General features: G+C 46.3%; 1 protein-coding gene and 1 long non-coding RNA gene across 2 annotated transcripts; one reads left to right on the top strand and one right to left on the bottom strand.

The window, feature by feature from the left end:
- The first annotated feature begins 485 nt into the window (after nt 1-485).
- Nucleotides 486-8,507, top strand: LOC308592561. Its single transcript, XR_014010552.1, has 2 exons — nt 486-6,887; nt 8,317-8,507. It is a non-coding gene; the product is annotated as an uncharacterized lncRNA (long non-coding RNA).
- SLC30A2 (solute carrier family 30 member 2) lies at nt 8,393-20,879 on the bottom strand. The gene is made up of 8 exons (XM_081204096.1): nt 20,551-20,879; nt 16,837-17,051; nt 14,570-14,716; nt 13,179-13,332; nt 11,724-11,889; nt 11,285-11,390; nt 10,284-10,418; nt 8,393-8,825 (listed from the first exon to the last, which is right to left on the bottom strand). The coding sequence occupies exons 1-8, from the start codon at nt 20,601-20,603 to the stop codon at nt 8,680-8,682; spliced, it is 1,122 nt and encodes a 373-aa protein (XP_081060222.1). The 5' UTR covers nt 20,604-20,879; the 3' UTR covers nt 8,393-8,679.
- Between the last annotated feature and the right edge of the window lie 2,975 nt (nt 20,880-23,854).

Below are 23,854 nucleotides of genomic sequence, written 5' to 3'. Positions count from 1 at the left end.
AGGGGCAAATCCTCCTCACAGCTTAAGCAGGTACCAGGTGCAATTAAAAAGCTTTGACTTAGTTTCTGGAGCTCAAACAGGAATATGGCAAACTAAATAAAAAAATTCCTTCCAGTAGCACCTTAGAGACCAGCTAAGTTTGTTATTGGTATGAGTTTTTGTGTGCATGCACGCTTCTTGCTCATACCAATAACAAACTGCAAACAACCACACCCTAGTCCAACCCCAACCTCTCTCACCACCAAAGAAACACAAATGAACAGCAGAGAACCTGCACGAGCAACGCTGACACCAAACCCTACATACATTAAGCAAAATAGAAACATCGCCACCCGATGCCACCCCACCCCCATCTCCCCCCCTCTCCGCCTCCACCCCCCCAATGTCTCAACAAATGAAACTGATTTGTAAAAATGTTACACGGAAAAAAATACAAGAGACATTACACATTACACAAACAAGAAAATCTTTAATTTAAAAAAAATACCAATAACAAACTTAGTTGGTCTCTAAGGTGATACTGGAAGGAATTTTTAAATTTTGTTTCGACTGCTGCAGACCAACACGGCTACCTACCTGTAACTAGGAACAGGGAAGGCTGGCTCCCCCCCCCCAGCCAGTTGACAGCCCCAGTGACCCACTAGGGGTGGCAATCCATGAGGCAGTTCTCCTGCTCAGTCCCCATTGAACTGCTGCTTTAGATGAGGCTTGCACAGAACTTCCATGCTAGCTAGTGGGGAAATGTCTTAGCTCAGCAGTAGAGCATTTCCTTGCATGGAGAAGGTCCCAGGTTCAATGCCTGGCATCTCCAGGTTGGGCTGGGAGAGAGACTCCTGCATCAAACTCCAGAAAGCTGCTGCCAGTCAGTGCAGACAGTAATGAGCTAGGTGGACTAATGATTTGACTCTGTGAAAGACAGCTTCCTATGTTCGTGTCCACTATTTGGATGCTCTACCTGAGGCATTAACATGTCTCATGCCAGCCCAGCCCTCCCTATTCCACCTAAATCTGATTTGTATGGCAGTGAAATTTTCAAGCTGGGAGGCAGCAATTGGCTAAAGAGAATCTACTCACTTGCATAATTTACAAGCAATTGATTTGGTCCAGGTCCCTGTTGCAAAAGAGATAAAATGAGACTTGGGGAAGGAGGGGCAGAGGTAAGAAGTTGCTGTTTTGTCTGCCAAAAGACTACTGGGTTTTTTTGGAGGGTGGGATTTGTGGTTAATATTCTCCTGGCAAAAGGCTGTGAAAAATGAGAGGCTTAGAAAGATGGGGATGGAGGCTAGGGAGGAGAAAGGAGCCATAAATAATTCCTTGGCATGAGTGTTTCCTGGTGGGGGTTTTGGACGCTGCTGCAAAGCGTTTCCCACATCCGTGTGTTTCATTCCTTTTTAGAATTTTTAACTGGCAGAATCCACTCTTTCATGATTAGGTATTACAGTGGGGAAGATTAGACCTAGGGCCACGTATGCTTTTTAAAAGAAATTGAGACTGCCACTTGGTTATAGGGATTTGTAGCTGGTATTTGCACAAATGCGCATGCTAATAGGTTGCAGATTTAAAATTAAAACCACCTTTTTTCCCCCAGGAGAGTAAAAGAAGAAACACAGGTTTTTAACGAATAAGGGTTTCCAGGGCATTAAACAATGCAAAAGATAATAATGACAGTCTGCATAATTATTTTTAGCAGTCATCCTTCCTCTCTTTTTCATTGCTTTGAGAATGAGGATGGGAACTTCATTAAGGCCGAACAATATGGAGGTAGAGCACACCTGTTGCTGTAGGATTTACTTATTTATTTAATCTGTATACTGCCCTTCATCTGAAGATCACATTGCAGTTCACAACACAAAAAGGACAGTTGGTTTGAATACCAAATGCTCCTTTAAAAATGTAAAGGACCCCTGGCAGTTAAGTCCAGTCATGAATGACTCGGGGGTTGCAGCATTCAACTTGCCTTACTGGCTGAGGGAGCTGACGTTTGTCCACAGAGTTTTTCTGGGTCACGTGGCCAGCATGACTAAGCTGCTTCTGGCACAATGGGACACTGAAACCAGAGCAGCGCACGGAAATGCCGTTTACCTTCCTGCCAGAGCGGTACCTATTTATCTACTTGCACTTCATGCTTTCGAACTGCTAGGTTGGCAGGAGCAGGGACCGAACAATGGGAGCTCACCCCATCGCGGTGATTCAAACCGCCGACCTTCCAATCGGCAAGCCCTAAGCTCAGTGGTTTAGACCACAGCACCACTCGTGTCCCTCAGTGCTCCTTTAGCTTAGCCCAAACGCTACAAATTTATGTACCACGTGAGCCCAAATTCTGCATCAAGAAAAGCTAAAATCAGCACTCTCTCTTAATCATTCCGATGAAGCTCTCTGATGGCACCTAAGAAGGAAGGTAGGGGCCAGTTAGGCATCATGGAAAAAAGAGGACACACATTTCAATATGCCAATTTATGTGACTATGTGTGCAGATTTAGAAAAACACACACACAAAAAATGATTTAAACAAGAAATGCAATATATCTCCTCATAGTGGAGAAGACTATGGCCATGTGACCTGTGTGCCACTGAAGTCTGCTTCCCCAGGGGCTCAGAGTTTTCCCTTTTCTGGTTCTTTGTCTTTAAACTGGACATGAATGGACAGCCCTTCAAAGACAGGACTTGAGAGCACTGTTACTTTATAGCAGTGGTGTCCAAACTTTTTTCAAAGAGAGCCAGATTTGATAAAGTGAAGGGCCATGGAGGCGACCAAAGGGCTAACTTTTTTTTAGGATTGAAGTTGTTAAGGTGTTGTTTTTTTTAGGATTATATTCCAGGAAACTGCCCCAGGGGCTGGATGAAACCGACCAGCATGCTGGATTGTTCCCCCAGGACAGACTGGATATGCCTGCTTTACAGAATGCAGTGGAGGGTGCTGGCCTGTTATCCATGTTGAAGTAAGATATTTAACTGGCCAGAAGTCCAGTCAGCTTCTGTATGTGGAAGGGACACCATCTATCTATCCATCCATCCACCCTCAAGGAGCTCAAGATGGCGTACATGGTTCTCCCCTGCTCCTCATTTAATGCCCACAACAACCCTGTGAGGTAGGAAAGGCTGAGATGCAGTGGCTGGCCCAAGGTCACATCCAGTGAGCTTCATGGCTGGCGGGGGGGGGGGGGGTTGAACCCAGGTTCCTCAGGCCATAAGCAGAAAAATGGCTTGGACTGCCCAGCCAGCCCAGGCCGAGCTCTGTGCAAAGAATCTTCTACGGTGCTACATGCAGAAACTTCTAAAATCTATCACCTAATGCTGATAGGAATATTTATGTCACTGTGAATGAACTCACAGTTACATAACAGGGAATTTAACTGGGGCCTTTTTTTGCATGCAAAGCTACGGCATGTTCTTAAGCAAGAGTGCTATGCTTTGATGCTGGGATGGAAAATTCGTGGCCCTCCAGATGTTGCTTGACTGTAGCTCTCATCAGCCCCAACCGTGAGCCATGCTGGCTTGGGCTGGTGAGAGTTGGGAGCCCGAGGATAGTTGGAAGAATGCAAGTTCCCCATCCCATGTTCACAGGTAAGGGATCCTGAACATGCACTCTTCTTAAGAAGTGGTATGGTTGAGGCACTATCTAAAAAAACGAGGTAAGCCATTTTGCTGCATGAGGCGAAGGACAAGGAGGCATACCCACACATCCTTCTGTGTGCAAAAGCTGACCAGATTGGCAGCTGAATCTTACTTAAACATGGGCAAAGGTTCCCTAGCATCTTAGAAAGCAGAGACATCACCTTGCCAACAAAGGCCCGTATAGTTAAAGCTATGGTTTTCCCAGTAGTGATGTATGGAAGTGAGAGCTGGACCATAAAGAAGGCCGAAGAATTTATGCTTTTGAATTATGGTGCTGGAGGAGACTCTTGAGAGTCCCATAGACTGCAAGAAGATCAAACCTATCCATTCTGAAGGAAATCAGCCCTGAGTGCTCACTGGAAGGACAGATCGTGAAGCTGAGGCTCCAATACTTTGGCCACCTCATGAGAAGAGAAGACTCCCTGGAAAAGACCCTGATGTTGGAAAAGATGGAGGGCACAAGGAGAAGGGGACGACAGAGGACAAGATGGTTGGACGGTGTTCTCGAAGCTACCAGCATGAGTTTGACCAAACTGCGGGAGGCAGTGGAAGACAGGAGGGCCTGGTGTGCTCTGCTCCATGGGGTCATGAAGAGTCAGACACGGCTAAACAACAACAACAAAGGTTCCCTGGTTTAGGAAAATAGGCCAGGCTCAGGAGGGCAGGGCAGGCTGGGTGGCACAAACAGTTGCATTCTCCATAGCCTCTCCTCCGCTGCCTGCCAACCACAGCATCCGCCCCCTGAGGCAGCTGGCTCATTTTGTCTAATGCTGGGACCGGTGCTGTTGATGATTAAACCTGTTCCCTACTTCAGGCTTTTTCAAAATAGAAAGCTGGTTAATGAATACTCTTAAAGACGGACAGATGGATGGGAGAAGAGGTTCAGTATCCAGAGATAAGCATGTATCAGTTTTATATGCTCTCCAAGTCAGACCCATCTGTTGAGGAAATGATGCAAACAAAGAGAAACAGATAAACTGGCACCACTTCTGTGAAACCCACAAAAATACAAACTTTGAAGAGCTGGGATCTAGTGATTAAGTATTTGACACTTGTTAGATTTTGGCAATAAAGAGAATAAAATGTTGCACTGTAAATCATAATAAGGCTTATTCTTTCATAAACATTAATTATAAACGGTGAGTGGCTGGGAGAGAATGTTTTTGTAATCAAAGTGCTGCTGCCAACGAAGTGCGACTCAAGAGTAGACCAACTGAAAGTAATGAACCATAACCTCAATGGGACTACTCTTGAATAGGACTAACATTGGTGGAAACCCACAGTAATATATAGTGAGACTATTAAGATGAGGACTAAAAGCATGTGTGGTTACCTGCATAGTGCAGTATGATTTTTTTTGTAATTTCAAGTGTAATCTTGTAAAATAAGAAGGGGAAGGTGGGTTTTGCACAAAGCAGGCAGGCAGGCAGTTCATTTAATATGTCATCAGCCCTGACACAAGATGATAAGGTGGGTGGGCTATAAATAGTAACCAATCCATCCATCAATCTGAGCCACGAAGTTCCAGGAGAAATATATTAATTTAATGCAGTGGCATAAATCAGTGGATTTACCATCAGTTTCCTCCTAGAGTGCTTGGCTCAAGAACCTTGCCCAAAGAGGAAAGATTGGCAACTGGGTGGCAGTTACTTAGATTTTCTGAATCCAGAGTGGGTTTCTTGAGGAGTGGTCTTACCACAGCCTCCTTCAAGCAGGCAGGGACCACCCCCTCTTGCAAGGAGGCATTGATCACCTCCCTGGCCCAGCCACCGGCCCCCCTCCCTGCCAGTTTTTATCAGCCAAGAGGGGGCAAGGGTCCAGAATGCAAGTGGTCGCTCAGATCAACTCAAGCACCTTATCCACATCCTCAAGCCTTACTAACTGAAACTCATCCAACACAAAAACAGCAACACAGTCGGCACTTGCAAAGCCCCATGGCAGCAAGAGCTGTTCTAATAGGGGGCTTTGAGGGCAAAAAGAAAACGCATTTCATGTGATGCTGCCTTAAGCAGCTGTGACTTGCTGACCTCTTTGGGGTCATCGCAGCACGGGGGAAGGCTCTGCACTCCTCCACCTTTTGCACAAAGCACACCAGGCATGCGGCCACGCTGGAGGGATCACGGCGCAAAATGTGCAAGTCTTATGACACAGATTCATCCATTCATGCCCTCGGGGGCTGGACTTGAGGGCAGAAGTCCAAGCCCCCCCTCCCCTAAGCCAAACAAGCAGGAAGGCTCTTAAAAGGCCAGCAAGGACCAACTTACCACGTATTGAGGTCAGGGAAGTAATATACTTCCCTGCTCTCTAGGGAGCTGTCTATACCAGGTATCTATACCAGGCCAGAGCATTGGTCGGTTTAGCTCAATATTGTTTACACTGAATGGCAACAGATCTCCAGAGCTTTCAGGCAGAGATCTCTCCTAACCCTGCATGGAGATGTCAGAAATCGAACCCAGGACTTAAGAGGTTTACTCTTTGCTACTTGCAGTGGCTTTTTTGTTTTACCAGGTAAGAAACTGGCTGCTAATAGAAATTTAATTCAGCGGGTCCTTGCCCAACAGAAAGCCCAAACCTGTTACTTAAAAGGCCTAGAGGAAATATTTAAAGTATTTCTGAGCAACACCACAGTTTAAGGTATGCCTCTGCTGCCCTCTAATGGTTGGTCAGTGACTTAAGTCAGGCTCAGTGAGCACTAGGCATTTACAGTGGTACCTCGGGTTAAGAACTTAATTCGTTCTGGAGGTCCGTTCTTAACCTGAAGCACCACTTTAGCTAATGGGGTCTCCCACTGCCGCCGCGCGTTTTCTGTTCTCATCCCGAAGCAAAGTTCTTAACCCGAGGTACTATTTCTGGGTTAGCGGAGTCTGTAACCTGAAGCATCTGTAACCCGAGGTACCACTATGTTTTGTTTGCAAGGCCACATCTGGTCTGTGATGCTTGCAGCCTGCTCACTTCCTAAACCCAAGCCGGCTGCCGTTTGTGGGGAGCCCCTGACCGAGTGTTCTCTGATGGCCACCCATCCCACAGGCTTACCTGGTGCTCGAAGCAATACTAGAGCTGCTATCGGCTGTGGCTGACTGTAAGGCCATTTTAATTTCCCACAGTTCCTCAGAATGGTTTCTGTGGCCAGTGTCAGCAGGTTCTGCCAGGGCACTACAGTTCCAGAAACTCCCCCCCCCAAAAAAAAACCCCACCCAGTGCAGCCAAGCCTTCTCACCACCACTGACTGGGCTCCTGTGATGTTAAGGGCAGCTGGAGTCTCAGAAATTAAGGTGAGGTTTTTCCTGCCACACTGGAAATTAAGCAGGTGAGGCCTTAACTCCAAGCCATTCAGAGCATGACTTGCTTTAAGTTCTGCTTCGGACTGCTGTCAAAGGCATAAGAGCAGAGCCCGCCCATTTTAACAGATCACTCTTAATACAATTTATAAAAGCTTCCTCGCCCTATTCCCATGACCTCAGAGCAGCGTAACGGTACATAACAATGAAAGCATTGCTTTGTATCCCAACAGCGGTGGCCTTACACAGCCAGGCTGCACCTTCCACCGCCACCCAGTGGCAACCCTCAAAATATTCTCCCAGAGGGATAGAGGAGGACAGTGAAGTCCTGTTAGGTGCGTAACTTTGGCTTCAATCAGTTATTAAAAGCTTGCAGTGAAGCCAGTTCTGTAAATTCTCAGAGTGATGCTACATTGGACATCTCAGGGCATTGTGGGAAATTTAAATGGTGAGGCAATTCTATGGCTAGGGCTCTCCTCAGTCCTGGAGTTGGCCCTGAACTCTAGATAAGGGATGGACAGAACTGTCAGTATCTTCTTGGTTTCTCATTCTTCCTATCTTCAGTTCTCTACCTCTCCTCATCAGTTTGCATTCTTTCTTTTTAAGAAAAAGCTCCTCATGAAAACTTATCACCACTTTTAGGGAGCCTCTCTCCAAAACAACCTTCTGGGATGCTGTTTTGACAAACATACACATCTCTGCAAAGGAATTTCTCCCGAAATAATGTATTTTTGCATGTTATATGCTACGGCTACCATACGTCCAGGTTTCCCCAAACATATCTGAGAATTGGTCGTTGTAAATAGTGTCCAGGCGGGATTTCTGGAAAATGGCAAAATGCCTGGGAAAACCCAGATGTATGGCAACGGGGCTGTTTTTGTGTTGAAAATACTAATAACAATAGTAATAAAGCTCAAAAACTTTTGTCTGGATCTTCACTTTTTGAAATATGGCAACCCCATTATATGCACAAAAATATAGTGGTACCTTGGGTTATGAACTTAAGGTAATTCATTCTGGAGGTCCGTTCTTAACTCAAAACTGTTCTTAACCTGAGGCGCGCTTTCGCTAATGGGGCCTCCTGCTGCCACTGCACGATTTACGTTCTCATCCTGGGGCAAAGTTCTCAACCCAAGGTACTACTTCCGGGTTAGCAGAGTTTGTAACCCGAAGTGTTTGTAACCTGAAGCGTTTGTAACCCAAGGTACCACTGTAACTAACTAGCTAGCTAACTAACACACTTCCCCCTAGCAGGTACATTTTTGGGCACATTACTTGGTATTTTGCAGTGCAGTTCTGCAGCCAAGAAGTGCAAATTACTAACAATAGGTGGTGTTTTGGCCCATGTATTGCTTCAAAAAGTGCAAATTACATAAGTTTGCCTTTTAATGCAAACTGAATTGACTTCCTCTCCCATCTCTAGATACAAGGAGAAAGATCCTAACCCCCCTGAGGAAGAGGAAACTCCTTGCATTGAGGAGTTATTACAGCCAAATCAATAAACAGAAAGATCCCAGTTTTATTTTCAGGTACTTATAAAACTATAGGAGAGAGAGAAAAAAAAACAGAAAGAGGGAGAAGCAGAGAGAGTCAGATCTGAGAGAAAGAGAGAGAGCGCAGTACTTTCAGTTGCTCCCAACAAACTAAGCATCAGCACTTAGGTGACACTGCATGAGTTACTTGGCCCTGAGTAACGGTCACACTGGAACGAATTCTGAGGTAGCAGTTTTGACAAGGCCGCATATCCATCTACAACTCTCCTCAGATTCTCTTATTTTCTAAACAGTCAGTCAGAGGGACTCTGGCACTCCCGGCAGTCCTTCATGTCCTCGGAGTAGTTCTCGATCTGGATTGTCGTCGTGTGGAAGTTGAAGGCTCCCTGCAGGCGGGAACTCGCTTCCTTCAAGACAGCCTGAGCATCTGCGTCTTTGTCTGGAAAGGGAGGCAAGTGGCGAGCGGAGCAAAAGGAAGACAGGCATCGTTAATTTGACACAAAGTCCGGGGGTGAGGGGAAATGGTGTACTGGGAGTTGTAGTTCAAAACATCTTGGTGGCACCACGTTGAGGAAGGCAGCACAAATGGATTGATTTCCTCCATGCTAAGTGGTGTATCTGGGAGCCTTTCTCACAGTACATGTTTGTGGCCCTACTTGGGCCCCAAATATCTGTGAGAGCACCCCTACAGACCTCTTTAGTTTTGCTGGCTATTAGGGCACCTTCTTCCCCAGAAAGGATCAACACGGACTGTTCATAAAGGTGATTGTGTAATCAACTCAATGGCAACAAAAACATAACCAAGGACAAGGCCCACAAACTGGTCAGGATCCAAGCAATTTCAGAGCCTCTCTTCCCTCATCCGCACCACCACAAGCACCCTCTGGTATATAGGAAACAACATCCAGTAGTTGCTTCAGATGTCATGTGAAGATGTTCTTGCTTTTTGTTTTTGCCTGTGCATTCTGTGAGCTGCTGGATTGGGCCCTATTATTTCCGAATGCCTGTCTTTAACCAGTTCCTGGGTTTCATTCACTGATTTTGTGATAGTCTTACTTTGTTCAGTGTTATTTTTGTATACGGCTTAAGAGAGATTTTTAAACGTTTTAGAAATATTTAAAAATAAAAAATTGTATTGTGTTTTTATTATTTTTTGTTGGAAGTCACCCAGAGTGGCTGGGGCATCCCAGTCAGATGGGTGGCAAATAATAATAATAATAATAATAATAATAATAATAATAATAATAATAATAATAATAAACAAATACAACGTGCTCTATTTTTTAAAAAGCACAGGGTTGGGGATGTGGGGCAGTTGAAGATCCTCATTCAGTACGCTGCCTAAGCCATCCACCCACTGGGTAGGAGGAGGTAGGATCAAGGGTTGAGGTTGGCAGACCATCCCAGTCAAAGCCTGGCTTTTCTGGGCGCTAGCACTGTCTATGCCCACATGCTTTTCTTCCCTAGTTGCAAAATCCAACATCCACCTCAGCTACAGTGACTGCACCTTGTAACCCCTAAGCCTGCAACTCATCGAGGCATGCGTAGCCATGTGGGCAGGGAAGGAAGAAGAGGGACTCTCTCCCCTGCCAGATGTATCACAAGATGCTCATATTTCTTTTTTTAAAAAACAAACAAACCCAAAACAAAGTAGGTTTCTAGCATTCGTAGAACCTGAGATGCAAGGCAAGGTGTGCAGGCATGAGTCCCCTCATTTGTTTCTGTGCTCCCACCTTTCAGTTATACTTGTTTATTTAGAACAGCCTTTGCCAACCTGGGTGCCTTTCAGGTATTTTGGACCACAACTGGAAGCCCGATTTATTATATTTTCTGCCCCCCTCTCCCAACCCCCCAGAAAAAAACCTGCAGATACACCTTGCTCAGGAGTGCAACTTACTGATGGCAATGTGGACAGACAGCACGGGCTGAGACACCGTCAGGGCCCAAATATGGAGGCTGTGCAGGGCTTTCACTCCGTTTATGGACAACAAGATACTCTTCACATCATTGAACTCCACACCCTTTGGGGTGGCTGTAAAGAAGCAAAGGTGGAGAAGGAGATGCTAGTAAGAAGCAGACAACAAGATGACACAACTGCTGCTTTGTCTTGCGCAAAGCTAAAACACATAGTTTGATTGGATTAGACCAGGCATAGTCAAACTCGGCCCTCCAGAAGTTTTGGGACTACAACTCCCATCATCCCTAGCTAACAGGACCAGTGGTCAGGGATGATGGGACTTGTAGTCCCAAAACATCTGGAGGGCCGAGTTTGGGGAAGCCTGGATTATACCATGGAAGACGACTTCATGTTTCCTTGGGGGTCCTTTTCCCAGCCCTGAGAGCCATAGAGAGAGGACTGGAGGACCTCATTTGGCCCCCAGGCCTGATGCTCCCCACTCTTCCATTTCAGCAGCTGGAGAGGAAGGGACCCTCCAGAGCAGGCATAGGCAAACTCGGCCCTCCAGATGTTTTGGGACTACAACTTCCATCATCCCTAGCTAACAGGACCAGTGGTCAGGGATGATGGGAGTTGTAGTCCCAAAACATCTGGAGGGACGAGTTTGCCTATGCCTGCTCCAGAGACTCAGAGGAGTGGTGCTTCCTCCCCCCATCCCATTTGCTAGACTCAAATGGTGCACCCTTCCAGCTGCTACGGGGACAAGGAGACACGGGGTGAAATAACTAACACATTACTACCCAACCCAAACCCTTAGAATGCAACAGAAGTCAAACAAAGGAAAAGTAAAGCAACTACCTGCATTTTAAGTGCTGCAATGTCTTGCTTTGACTTACAATGTCCCCCCACACCAAGCAGCCTCCCCCATACATAGAAAATTCATGGCATAGTCCAACCAGATGCTCCAATCTCTTTCGCCCACTTCAAAAGGGGAGACTTGCCTTCCATCAACACAAGGACAACATCTCGGAGGATGCTTAGGGTCGTTCCAAGGACCAGGATGGAAAACAGGAAGGTGCAGATGGGATCCACGTATTTGTACTCTGGCTGGAGGAAGAAGGCGAAGGAGAAAGAAAACTGTGAGCCTCTCTGCCTTATACAGCGTCTGTTCAATGATCAGTACCCACTACAATGACCAGCAGTAGCTCTCCAGGGTTTAAGGGAGGGATGATGCTGAGGACCGAACCCAAGATGCTCTGCCACTCGACTGCAGAGTCCCTGCTCTGCTCCACACCTAACTTATTACTGGCCCCAAACAAGCTTGTTCTTTACAGAGCCAACATGGTAACAGCAGCAGTTGTCTCCTAAGAGAGTCGGCAGAGCTGCTCCATCATGGAATAAATATTCTTTGCAATTATCAATTAGTCCAGACCGCTTTACCTTGAAGTAGATGATGTAGGCTGCCACCAAGACTCCAATGCTTTGTAGGAAATCCCCAACCACGTGGATGAAAGCAGCCCGGACACTGGTGTTGGGGCCACTGCCGTGACTGTGCCCATTGCCGTGACTGTGCCCATGCCCTGACTGGTGGAGAACAATGCCCATTCTGGAGGGAGAAATTAAAAGGAAAAGTGGGCAAGGAGAGAAGACTTTGCCAAAAGGAGAGCATCAGGCTGCAGCAGAGGCAAAGATGGGAAGCAGGGCCATACCGCTGGCTCTGCTCTCTGATCTTTCCTGAACTCTCTTCCAGCCTCTGCTGGCTGTCACTTGTTACTTTTAAGAATTGGTATCCGAGCTTCTTTGTTTTCCTCTTCCCTCCCCATTGCTTTTTCCTCCTCTGTCATTTCTTTCCGACTGCGGTGGGCAGAAACTATCTTTACTCTTCCATAAGCAGTTCTGGGACCCTTTCCCCAGCTGACGGGCAGAGAAATAATGCTACAGTTAAATAATTAAATCCCATACTGGCTTCTCAACTCCTCTTGCATTCTGTACATAAGTTTTATTACTTGTTGTTTGCCACCCTGGGAACCTTCAGAAAGAAGGGCAGGACAGAAATCTGATAATTGCACTAAATCAGGGGTCAGCAACCTTTTTCAGCCGTGGGCTGGGCTATATTTTGGGGGGGGGGGAATTGAACAAATTCCTATGCCCCACAAATGACCCAGAGATGCATTTTAAATAAAAGCACACATTCTACTCATGTAAAAACACGCTGATTCCTGGACTGTCCATGGGCCGGATTGAGGTGATTGGGCCACATCCAGCCCCCTGGCCTTAGGTTGCCTACCCCTGCACTAAATGAAGAACATCAAAAGTAAAAACACTCAGAAGTGGGGGCAAGAGAGTTGGGCTCTTCCTTTGACCAGAGGCTTTTGTTCATTCAGCCCCTGTCATCCAGAAGCAAAAACCCAGGAAGCTGTTTCACACCAGCTCAGATGGTCTGCCCAGCCCAGTAATGTAGACTCTTAATTGGGAGTGTCTTTCCAGGGCCTCTGGCTAAGGTCCTTTCTATCACCAGCTTCCTGATCCTTTCTGCACAGATCTCTATCTCCACACATCCCTGCAGGCTAATCACCTGACTTCATTATCACTTCAAGTGACAATATTGCTTTTAAAGTCAGTTTCCAGGAGGTTTCAATAGAAACTGCTTGCAAAGGGACTTCCAAGTGAAGGCAGCCACGCCTTTACCTACCATCTGATGTCAGTGGGCAGGACCAAAAGGCTGGAGATTCCCCACAAGGAACACAAGATGTGTTTTGGCCTACAAAGCATGGTACCACTGATCTATGCAGCCCGCAATCCATTGCCAGGGTCAACCCCCATCTGAGGAGAATCTCCAGTTTATGCAACTTCCTTAGGTGCCCATTCAAGTGCATTCTGAGCATGCTTACATACATGATGTTTACTGCCACGGCACAGCCAGAGGTAATGAGCATGGCATTCCCTTCTATCTCGTACTCGCCCGAGATCAGCCGTTGCACTGCTAAATAAACCAGGACACCAGTCACCACCCAGATAGACAGCACGGACAGCAGGGCTCCCAAGATCTCTGCAGAGAAAGCCAGGAAGGTTTGGTTAGGTTAGGTGTCAATGGCAGGTGAAGAGCAACAACTCCCCAAGCAGGTAATTTCTGAGAGTTTGGTCCTAGCTGCATACACTTGGGAGTATGTCCACCAAATAAAGCTGCCCAATTAGACTGCTCCAATACATTCTCTTGCAACAGACAGACCAATTGCACAAGGCAACAAGAGGCCCAATTCAGTGCTGCTCTATTTGTGCAGGCAGCCTCAACAGTAAAAATTATGTCCTGAGAACTCTTTGAAATCACAACAATAAAGACATTAAGCACCTTATTGGAGGGGGAACGGGAGAAATTGGGACCTGTGTGTAAATTGTCCCGTGTGCAGGAGTTCCATGTGAATCGGGCCCACAAATCCTTTTTTTTTTTTTATAAAATTTTTATTGGTTTTATTGGTTTATTGGTTTTATTGGTTCTGTAAATTCTGTAAAACCAACGGGCCCACAAATCTTACCGTCCCCAATTCAGCCCTCCCTGCATCACTGATGCACACACAGTTATTTTCTGGGCTTAAAATGAGATCCATTGTTCCATACTTTTAATTCCACCTTCTGAAAAATGTCAGGTAATGATAGATAGATAGATAGATAGATAGATAGATAGATAGATAGATGATAGATAGATAGATAGATAGATAGATAGATAAATAAATAATAATAATAATATAACTGCATCTTCTGCAGCACAATTGGACACCTTCATCTGCCCCAGCTGCAACAAAACATGTTGCTCCTGCGTCGATCTCTACAGCCACAGCAGGCAGTGCAACTCTCCAGCGGTTTGACTTTACCCCAAAGGCACACTCCTCCATTGTCTCCCGAGACAAACAGAGGCCAGCAACAACTGCAAGTACTTGGCAATCATTTTTAATTATTTCTATGTAATTTTATACACATTTTACTTACCAAGCAAAACTAAGTTACATTAATTTAACCAATGTATCTTTTGAATCCCCAGATCATGTTACAACTTTTTAGCCCCCACCCCATGATGTGTGTGTGTGTGTGTGTGTGTGTGTGTGTGTGTTTTAAAAAATTCAGCATGCCCCACCAACACAGCTCTATGGTCCTTGCTCAGAAGTTTGCATTTGATCTGCTACAGTGTGAATGTCACATAGCCGGCAGGTACAACCTTGGGTGGGCTTCCTTGGAAGTCCGCTTAATTGTATTCACTGGGACTTACTCCTTAGTAGCCAAGATGCTGTTACCTGCTCGATGCCAACCAAAATTCATGGTCTTGGTAGGGGGCCGAGAGGACATCCAGAGAGAGAAAAGGCTGATCATCATGCTGGCAAAGTCCGTCAAGAGGTGGGCAGCGTCAGTCATGATGGCAAGGCTGTGGGCAAGGTACCCCCCTGGGAAGAGAGAGCCCCACAGGCAGAGGGCAGTATTAGAAACTGAGATATAAAAGCTAAATGGCACCTTAATCCTAGGTTAAGGGCACAACAACGGAATGTCTAGGCGCGCTTTTTTATAACAGGAATACAAAGCTGAAAATGAATGAACTGCAGCTAAAATATTATGTTCCTTTTTCATGTGGTCTAGTCCTTCCTCTGCCCACCCCCCTAATATTCTTGAGAGGGTCTCTTCTCCAGTCTTCAGAGAGTAGCTAGAAGTGGGGAGGCAGAAAAGGGCCCTCCTTTCCTTCCACTCTGCAGTTTTAATCTGAAATATGAGGAGCAGTACTGCGCCCAGAACTCAGAAGCTGCTTGCACTAATGAAATTCCCTGTTGCAAAATGTGCCTAGAACAATGCAAGTTTCCAACACTGATTACAGATGATTCATGCATTACAACAGTGTTGGGGAAACTCGGACCTGTGGGCCAAATGCAGCCCTCTGGGCCTCTTTGTGCATCCCTTGGAGCTCCCCTCCACCCAAGGCCACAGCTCTCACTGGCTGTGCTTCACACCCCTTCAGTGTGGCTGGTCGGAATGTGTTGCAAACTGCCCAGGGAACTTATGGTGAAGGGCAGGTAAATACAGTGGTACCTCAGGTTAAGTACTTAATTCGTTCCGGAGGTCCGTTCTGAACCTAAAATTGTTCTTAACCTGAAGCACCACTTTAGCTAATGGGGCCTCCTGCTGCTGCCGCACTGCCGGAGCCCGATTTCTGTTCTCATCCTGAAGCAAAGTTCTTTTTTTTTTTTATAAAATTTTTATTGGTTTTACAGAATTTTAAAGAACAAACAAACACTTAAAAAGACATACAAACACGTATAATTTCATAACATTTTTTCATCAACCTCTTTTCTGAGACTCCCCCATACCCCCCCTTTCTGCATCCCAATGTCCATAATTTTATAGCAACTCCCAATTGTTGCTTTCCAACCTCTGTCATCTTAGTCATCTCTGTATTCTGACCTTATATCACTGTATCCCTTTGTTCCTAAAAACCACAACACTCTAACATTCTTCAAGTTTATAATAGTCCTTAAGATAACTTTTGAATTTTCTCCATTCTTCTTCCGCCGTCTCTTTTCCTTGGTCACGGATTCTGCCCGTCATCTCAGCCAATGTCATATAGTCCATCACTTTCATCTGCCATTCTTCCAGAGTGGGTAGATCCTGTGTCTTCCAATACTTTGCGATGAGTATTCTTGCTGCTGTTGTGGCATACATAAAAAAAGTTCTATCCCTCTTTGACACCAATTGGCCGACAATGCCCAAGAGAAAGGCCTCTGGTTTTTTAGGGAAAGTACATTTAAGTACCTTTTTCATTTCATTATAGATCATTTCCCAGAAAGCCTTAATCTTCGGGCATGTCCACCAAAGGTGATAGAAGGTACCTTCGGTCTCTTTACATTTCCAACATTTGTTATCGGGCAAATGATAAATTTTTGCCAGCTTGACTGGGGTCATGTACCACCTATAGACCATTTTCATAATGTTTTCCTTTAAGGCATTACATGCCGTGAATTTAATACCGGTGTTCCATAACCATTCCCAGTCAGCTGACATAATGTTATGTCCAACATCCTGTGCCCACTTAATCATAGCCGATTTAACTGTTTCATCCTGTGTATTCCATTTCAGCAGCAAGTTATACATTCTTGATAAATTCTTAGTATTGGGTTCTAACAGTTCAGTCTCTAGTTTTGATTTTTCCACCTGAAAGCCAATTTTCCTGTCCTGAAGCAAAGTTCTTAACCTGAGGCACTATTTCTGGGTTAGCAGAGTCTGTAACCTGAAGCGAATGTAACCTGAAGCGTATGTAACCTGAGGTACCACTGTAATAGGAAGAACTGGGACAGCTCAGTCAGTACAGCATGAGACTCTTAAGCTTAGGGCCGTGGGTTTGAGTTCCACACCAGGCAAAAGATTCCTGCACCGCAGGGATTGGACTAGATGACCCTCGAGGTCCCTTCCAACTCTACGATTCTATGCTTCTATAGGATGATGGTGATAATTTTGTACACAGTCATGATGCACAACCCAAACAGCAAACAGTGATGTCAAAAAGCGTCAGGAGCCTTACCCACAACTTCTCCCACCATGAAGACCAAGCAGATGGCCGAGGCGACATAGAGCTTCTTCCGAGCTCTCTCTTTTTCAGCATCGTAGCTGCTGTTAGATGCCCAGCTGGAATGGCAGTGCTGGTTCCCGTTCAGGCCCAGCTCGAAGGAGGAAAGGTCTGGAACGTAGCCGACCATTGGGGTTGGGAAATTCTTACCCACGACTCCTAAATAAGACCTGTGTCATAAAGAGAAGATTTTTAAAGAAAGGGAGAGGGGGAGGTTGTCTCAGGCAGAGATGATGCTGTCCCCCAAACTCTAAATTTGCAGAAGCACAACACTAAACTGAATACCCCCGCCACCACACAAAAAATGTCCAATAAGGACCAAGTATGCTAGTTAGCCACACCATGTTGAGTGTCAGCTGGAAAAGCAAAGCAGAAAACAGCAGAGGCTGGAGCGGGATGCCTTACTTCAGCTCCTTATGAATTTAATTCAAAGTCACTGTACTGGAGCTATTAGTGTGCAGGACTAGAACATAGGAAGCCCAAGATTTAGGTCCTCACATGGCTGGGAAGCTCACTGGGTGGCCCTTGGTCTCTCAGTTTAACCTGCCTCACATGGTTGTTGTGAGGATAAAATGGGGGTGTGGGAAAACTAGGTACATAACCTTGAGCTAATAATAATAATAATTAATAATAATTTATTACTTTTACTGTGTTGCCCCAACCACTCTGGGCAACATGGTGGGATAGAAATGTATCCCTTGGTTGGAAAGAAATGTAAACTAATAAATAAATAGTATCTTGATCACCTATATTATTATTATTTAAAATAATGTTTCATAAATAGTATATTGATCACATATATTTTTATTATTTAAAATAATGTTTCGTTTGACGGCATGGCATTCAAGTTCTGCTGTGCAGCAGTGCCAAGTAGAGATCCTCACAGTGTTAGCAAAACAAGCAGAAAATAGGCATGTGCTTTTGCCTGTGTGTTTGCTTGTGTGTGTGTGTGTGAGAGAGAGAGCGAGTTTGATTTACATGCCCTCCAGTCCTTAGGCAGCACTACCTAATTTGTCTTCTGTTGCCTCTGCACATATGCACCACTCAAGTTAAGGGTGGGGACCCTCAGGCCCAGGGGGCAAATGCAGCACCTCCCCCTCCACAGTTTTCTACCCAGCCCTCTTGATTCCTCCTTGGCCAAGCCCCATTCATTCCCTGGGTCATTTGTCCTGCAGCACCAGCCCTGCTCTGCCCCTCCCTGGTGTTCTTTTCCTGGGTGGAATGTGCCCTTGCAATGTGACAATTCCTCCTGCAATCACTGGCAGGGAACCTCTGCATGCCAAAGGCAGGCAAGAGGGACACAGGCAGAACAATGGGTGGATGTGATTCTTACCTTTCGTAGAGCAGGCTGCATTCCGAACATGTTACTGTCTGAGGTTCTTAACACACACACACACACACACACACACACACACACACACACACACAAACACTCCTACACTTCTGCCTTCTATCTGCCCAGGCAAACAATTTCGGTTTCTACACTCAAGTGCCAAAGGAGGGCAGGGGAGACCAGGGTTCAAATCCCCCCTCAGCCATGAAGCTGGGTGATCTTTACTGCAATAATGCAGTTAACATGCAAGGGTTTTGTTCTGTATATCACACCAAGTTCAAGCTTTTTAATGTATATAGCAATTTGTAAATTTTTAAGGATATATACATCTCTTGCAAAGCTTGAGCAAACTTGGGACCCTGAGGATGGGGTGGGAAGGACCTTATTTTCTCTCCATGCAACCTTATCTGACAAAAAAAACCCCAAACACTTTTTCTCTCTAAAGTTGCAATTTACATTTCAAGGGAAGCCTCTGGTGGTGCCCTTGAAATGCAAACTGCCGCTTCCAAGAGGCAAGTTTTCTTGGAACAGAGCAGAGAACAGAGAAAAAGTTTTAAGCTTTCGCCACATTTGCCTGGAAGTTGCTTCCTTGCAAATGCTCTTTATGTAACAAGAACAAACGCAGAGTTTAGCCCACGCTGGGTGACCTTGGCATATACGGTAACTCTCTCTCCCTAACCTCTCCCACAGGGTTGTTGTAAGGATAATATGGGAGAGGCAGAGGTAAGCACACTGCTCAGTGCTTCTTCCAGGAGGGTGGTGTGTAAGTGTAGCAAATACATGTCGCAGCCCAGGGCTCTCTCTAAAACAGCCCTGCGTTTTTCCTGAAATGCTGCCATCACCTGCTGCAAAGCATTTTATGCTAGATTAGAGAAGACTCCATTTTTACATTAACTAAACTGGAACAATCCCTACCCTCTGATCCCACTCTCTGTTCGCAATCTCTGCTGCAAGAACAGAACCCACACTCCGCTCATAGGTTTTCCCTGGTATAGTGGGGGTGTACAGAAACAACCCTTTTGCCTTGCTTTTAGTTACCCTTATTGCAGTTGAAAAAGGATGTCAAAGTTACTTAATAGTGACTAATTACTCTTTGAACACACACCCTGGGAGAGCTTGAGCCAGAGGCTGCCATCCTTATTTCATGCAAAGCTGCCTACCTTGCCTTTAACAAATACACAACATTCAACAGATAAAGCTTCTCTGAAATTTCATGCCGGGAAAAGTTTAACTTCTTGATTTGATTCTAGACCACAGACAGGGAACCCTTGGCTTTCCAGATGTTGCAAGCTTACAGTCCCCTCCCAGCTGATATCAGATAGCCGCCCCCCCCCCACTTCCCTGTTGAACTTCCGGAGCCCATGTCAGCAGTCATTTTAAGCTACTTTTTATTTTAGAGTTAGCTTTTAACTGATTTTATCTCCATGGTGTTTACCGAGTTTGCTGTTTCTACTACTTAGAGAGGAGTACTGTTAAGCAGGATGTAAATTGCCAAAACCAATCAGTAAAAGTCATTCCTGGCCCATGTTCCTGCTGGTGGGGGCTGGCAGAATTGGGGGTCCAACAACATCTGGAGGGCCACAGCTTCTCCACCCGTGTTTCAGGAATTGGCAGGATTTTTCTTTTTCTTTTGTGTAAGTTCATTACACTTCTTTGGGCTCCAGCCCAGTACTGTAAGAGAGGGGGGCTGGGAGGGTCTGCATGCACAATTTTGGATCTGAAGGCTTCGATGGAGCCCCCAAACTCTAACCAATAAGCTGGGTAAGATGGGGAGGTGGGCAGGCGGTGATGAGCCCCTCTCCCAAAGCCAGCGACCTAGATAAGGTTGCAAGGCGCTCACTAGGGCATAACTCCCACTGAACGCAACACGATTCACACCTGAGCAAACACAGGTTTGCACACCTACAGTCCAATCTTGCACCTATTTAGTGTCATCATCAGATCACCCTTAACTTGTTGGGACTTACCCCATCTACAAAGGTACCAACTTAAATAAAATATTGGGGGGAAGGCAAGCTGCGCCCCGTATAATCAGTCACAAGGTGCACACTATTTTGAATGACAGTGCCTATCAACTTGGGGAAGCATCAAATATTTTATTGGGGGGAGCCAGAAGGTACCTGGGCCCCCATGGAGTTTGCTCCTATTGCGGAGTAAACATGCTTAAAATCGGACTTCACTGTGGCAAAGAATTAATGCTGGAGAAGCAGCGAGGTAGTAAATGGATCTGGAGCTATATTGGCGCGAAGCGTCCGCATTGCCTTCGGGGCGGAGAACTGCAGGAGCAGAAAGCAAAGTCGGGGAAAGAAACGCGGAGGCCGCTGGCCGCGACTCACCTGCCTTCCACGCCGTTGAGGAGCTGGCTCTTCTCTCCCGAGCCCGGCTCCATCCTCGCCGGCAGGTGCAAACCGGCGGACGCTCCTTTCCCCGCGGAGGGCCCCGCTCAGCCTCGACCTCTCCGGCCCTGCGCCCCCTTCCTCGGCCGCCTCCCCACCCGCTAAGGCCGGCGTCGCTGGCAGCTGCCTCTTATCTCGGCTGGGCGAGCAGCAGCCCGTGTGAAAACGGCGCCGACTCGTGCGCAAAGCCCCGCAGGGGGAGAAGGAGGGCGCTGCGGCCGGGGCGGCCCGGCTGCAAAGTTTGCAAGCGCCGGCTGACCAGGCGGGCGCGGAGGGAGCAAGACGCCGACCCCTCCCTGCCCAAGGTCCGCTGGTGATCCCATCCTTCCCCCTCGCCCGCGCACACAAAAGGGTGGGGGGAGTTCCGGGTTTGTTTTCTTTTTCAGGAGATGGGGCGCAAACCCATAAACTCCAGGGTCAAAACTGGAACTTCGACTTGTTTGTGTCTTATCCAACGTAAGGAGAGCCCTGCTAGATCCAGTCCCCGATGGATGCTCAGTGAGCCGGGCTGAAGGGTGCGCTGGTTGCTACAAAGACTTGTGGTCCACAAAGGGGACTTGGGCCACTGGCTCTTTAAAATCCTGCCCAAAATATAGCCCAATGAGGACTGAAATGAAAGTATAATGGAATGAAATGGAATTTGAAAGAGGTAAAACAGGAGCGTTCCACGCTGCAACATTTTGTTGCAGCTCACATTGGTCTTTTACTACTTTTTCCTTGCTGTTCAAAGAACAGCTGGAAATTCTCCTCCAACCTCCCCAATGTTCAGTTTTCATTGGCCGGTTGTTTGTCCAGGAGCTTCCTTCTGACCGGAGAGATGCCACAAATTCTGTGCATTGTTGTGCCTGTGATGTGCCTTATGGTCATGCTGTTCACACCACCCAGTCAGAACTGCCTTTGCCAACAATCCACCAGAAGAAAATAATTTTAAGGGATGCCAGACCCACTCTGCCTTTCAGCCCCCCAGGTACTACAATTGTCCATTTTAAGAGCTGGCAAGTGATGACACAGTTGTATGGTAGCTCAGCTAGCTGGTCTTTGCTGTTTGTTCTCAGGATCTGGTAATCAAAGGTATACTGGAGGTTCTGTTTTTAGCCATTGTGCGGTTTAGCTTGTTCACTGCACTTCTGGCTAATCCTTTTTTATCCAAAGCTGTCTAGTTCCCATCCACTGCATACATTTAAAGCACATTTAGATCACCTGAACAGTACCGCCTCCCCCAAAGAATGAACTACATTCCATAGAACTACAATTCCCAGCACCCTTAACACTACAGCTCCCAGTATTCTTTGGGGAAAGATATATGTGCCCTAAATGAATGGTGTGGACATGACCACAGTGATTATTGTAACATCTCTGACCCCCTGCCGTCAGATCAAGGGCCATTGAGAGGTTATCCTCCCCATCTCTCAGGATGGTAAGTCAGTTCCCATTCATCCTGGGAAGTTGCTTGTTCTTGATGGGGTTATACTCCCTCTGAAGGAGCAGGTAAGTAGCTTGGGGATACTTCTGGGTCCATTGCTGTTGCCTGAGGCTCAGGTGACCTCAGTGGCGCAGAGTGCCTTCCATCAGCTTTGGCTGTGTCCCTATCTGGGCAGGGACAGCCTAACTACTATTGTTTATGCTCTGGTAACCCCTAGGTTAGATTACTCAGGGGTGGCCAACTCCCAAGAGAGTGCAATCTACTTACAGAGTTATAAACTGGCTGTTATCTACCGCCTTTTGGGGGGTTCAGGTCAAAGTTGTTGAGCTTTTTAGGGAGGAGGAAAGCCGTTTGGGGGGGTGTAGGACAAAAATGTTGAGCTTTTTTTAGGGGCGCCAAAAGTTGTTGAGCTTCTTTGGATCTCTACCAGCGATCTACCACAGACGTCCAGTGATCTACTGATAGGTCACGATCTGCCTGTTGGACGTGCCTCATAGGGCTTCATAGGGCTGCTTTTGAAGACTGTTTGGAAACTTCAGATAGCATAGAATTCAGTGGCCAGTTTGCTCAATGGGGAAAAACAGTTTGAGCATATTACCAATCCTGGTCCAACTGCACTGTCTGCCATTTAGTTTCCAGGCCCAATTCAAAATGCTGATTTTGACCTATAAAGCCTTAGAGCCAGAAGCCACTGTCCAGTACAAGCTCAGGCCATTATTAAAATGTGTTGGGGAGGGGGGATTATTGGGCTGTTCTTATTTTTGTAATGTATTTTGTAGTTTGATATTGTGATTTTATATTCAGATGTTGTGATTTTTTATTGTGAACTGCCCTGAAACCTGAGGGTATACAGTATACAAATGTAATAAATAAACGACTCAGGACCATTGTGTGTTGAGACTAATGAGAGTTGTAGTTTAGCAACATCTAGAGCAGGCACGAGGGACGCGGGTGGCGCTGTGGGTAAAACCTCAGTGCCTAGGGCTTGCTGATCATAAGGTCGGCGGTTCGAATCCCCGCGGCGGGGTGAGCTCCTGTCATTCGGTCCCAGCTCCTGCCCACCTAGCAGTTCGAAAGCACCCCTAAATGCAAGTAGATAAATATGTGCCGCTTTATAGCGGGAAGGTAAGCGGCATTTCCGTGTGCGGCACTGGTGCTGGCTCACCAGTTGCAGCTTCGTCATGCTGGCCACGTGACCCGGAAGTGTCTTCGGACGGCGCCAGCTCCTGGCCTCTTGAGCGAGATGAGCGCACAACCCTAGAGTCGGTCACGACTGGCCCGTACGGGCAGGGGTACCTTTACCTAGAGCAGGCACGTCCAACAGGTAGACCGTGATCTACCAGCAGATCACTGGACGTCTGTGGTAGATCACTGGCAGATAACCGGCTCCCCACAAAGAAGCTCAACAACTAACAACTTCAGCTCCCCTATCAACATTTTAGCCCTGCACCCCCTAAAAAACAGGCCTTCTTTTCTTCCTCCCTAAAAAAGCTCAACAACTTTGACCGGTAGATCAACTTTGACTGTGAGTAGATCGCAGTCTCTTGAGAGTTGGCCACCCCTGATCTAGAGGAGGACCAAAAGTATTATAACTTAAGTATGAATCATTTGTTTGCAAGGCAGGTTATAAATATTCTAAATAAGTACCGGTAATTCTTCCTAATAGTCTTTTCTTGGCCTGAAAACTGCATTTGTTTGACTGTAACTTAGTGGCTGATCTGTGATCATAATAATAGAGATTGATTGGCTGAAATAAATAACCAATTGAGATAAAACTGGAATTCATTTTATTTTAACTATATACAACAAAGAAGTAAAATC

This window comes from Podarcis bocagei, assembly GCF_964188305.1.
Source record: "Podarcis bocagei genome assembly, chromosome: 7".
NCBI classification, from domain to species: Eukaryota; Metazoa; Chordata; class Lepidosauria; order Squamata; family Lacertidae; genus Podarcis; species Podarcis bocagei.
This window is presented reverse-complemented; position numbering and strand designations above follow the sequence as displayed.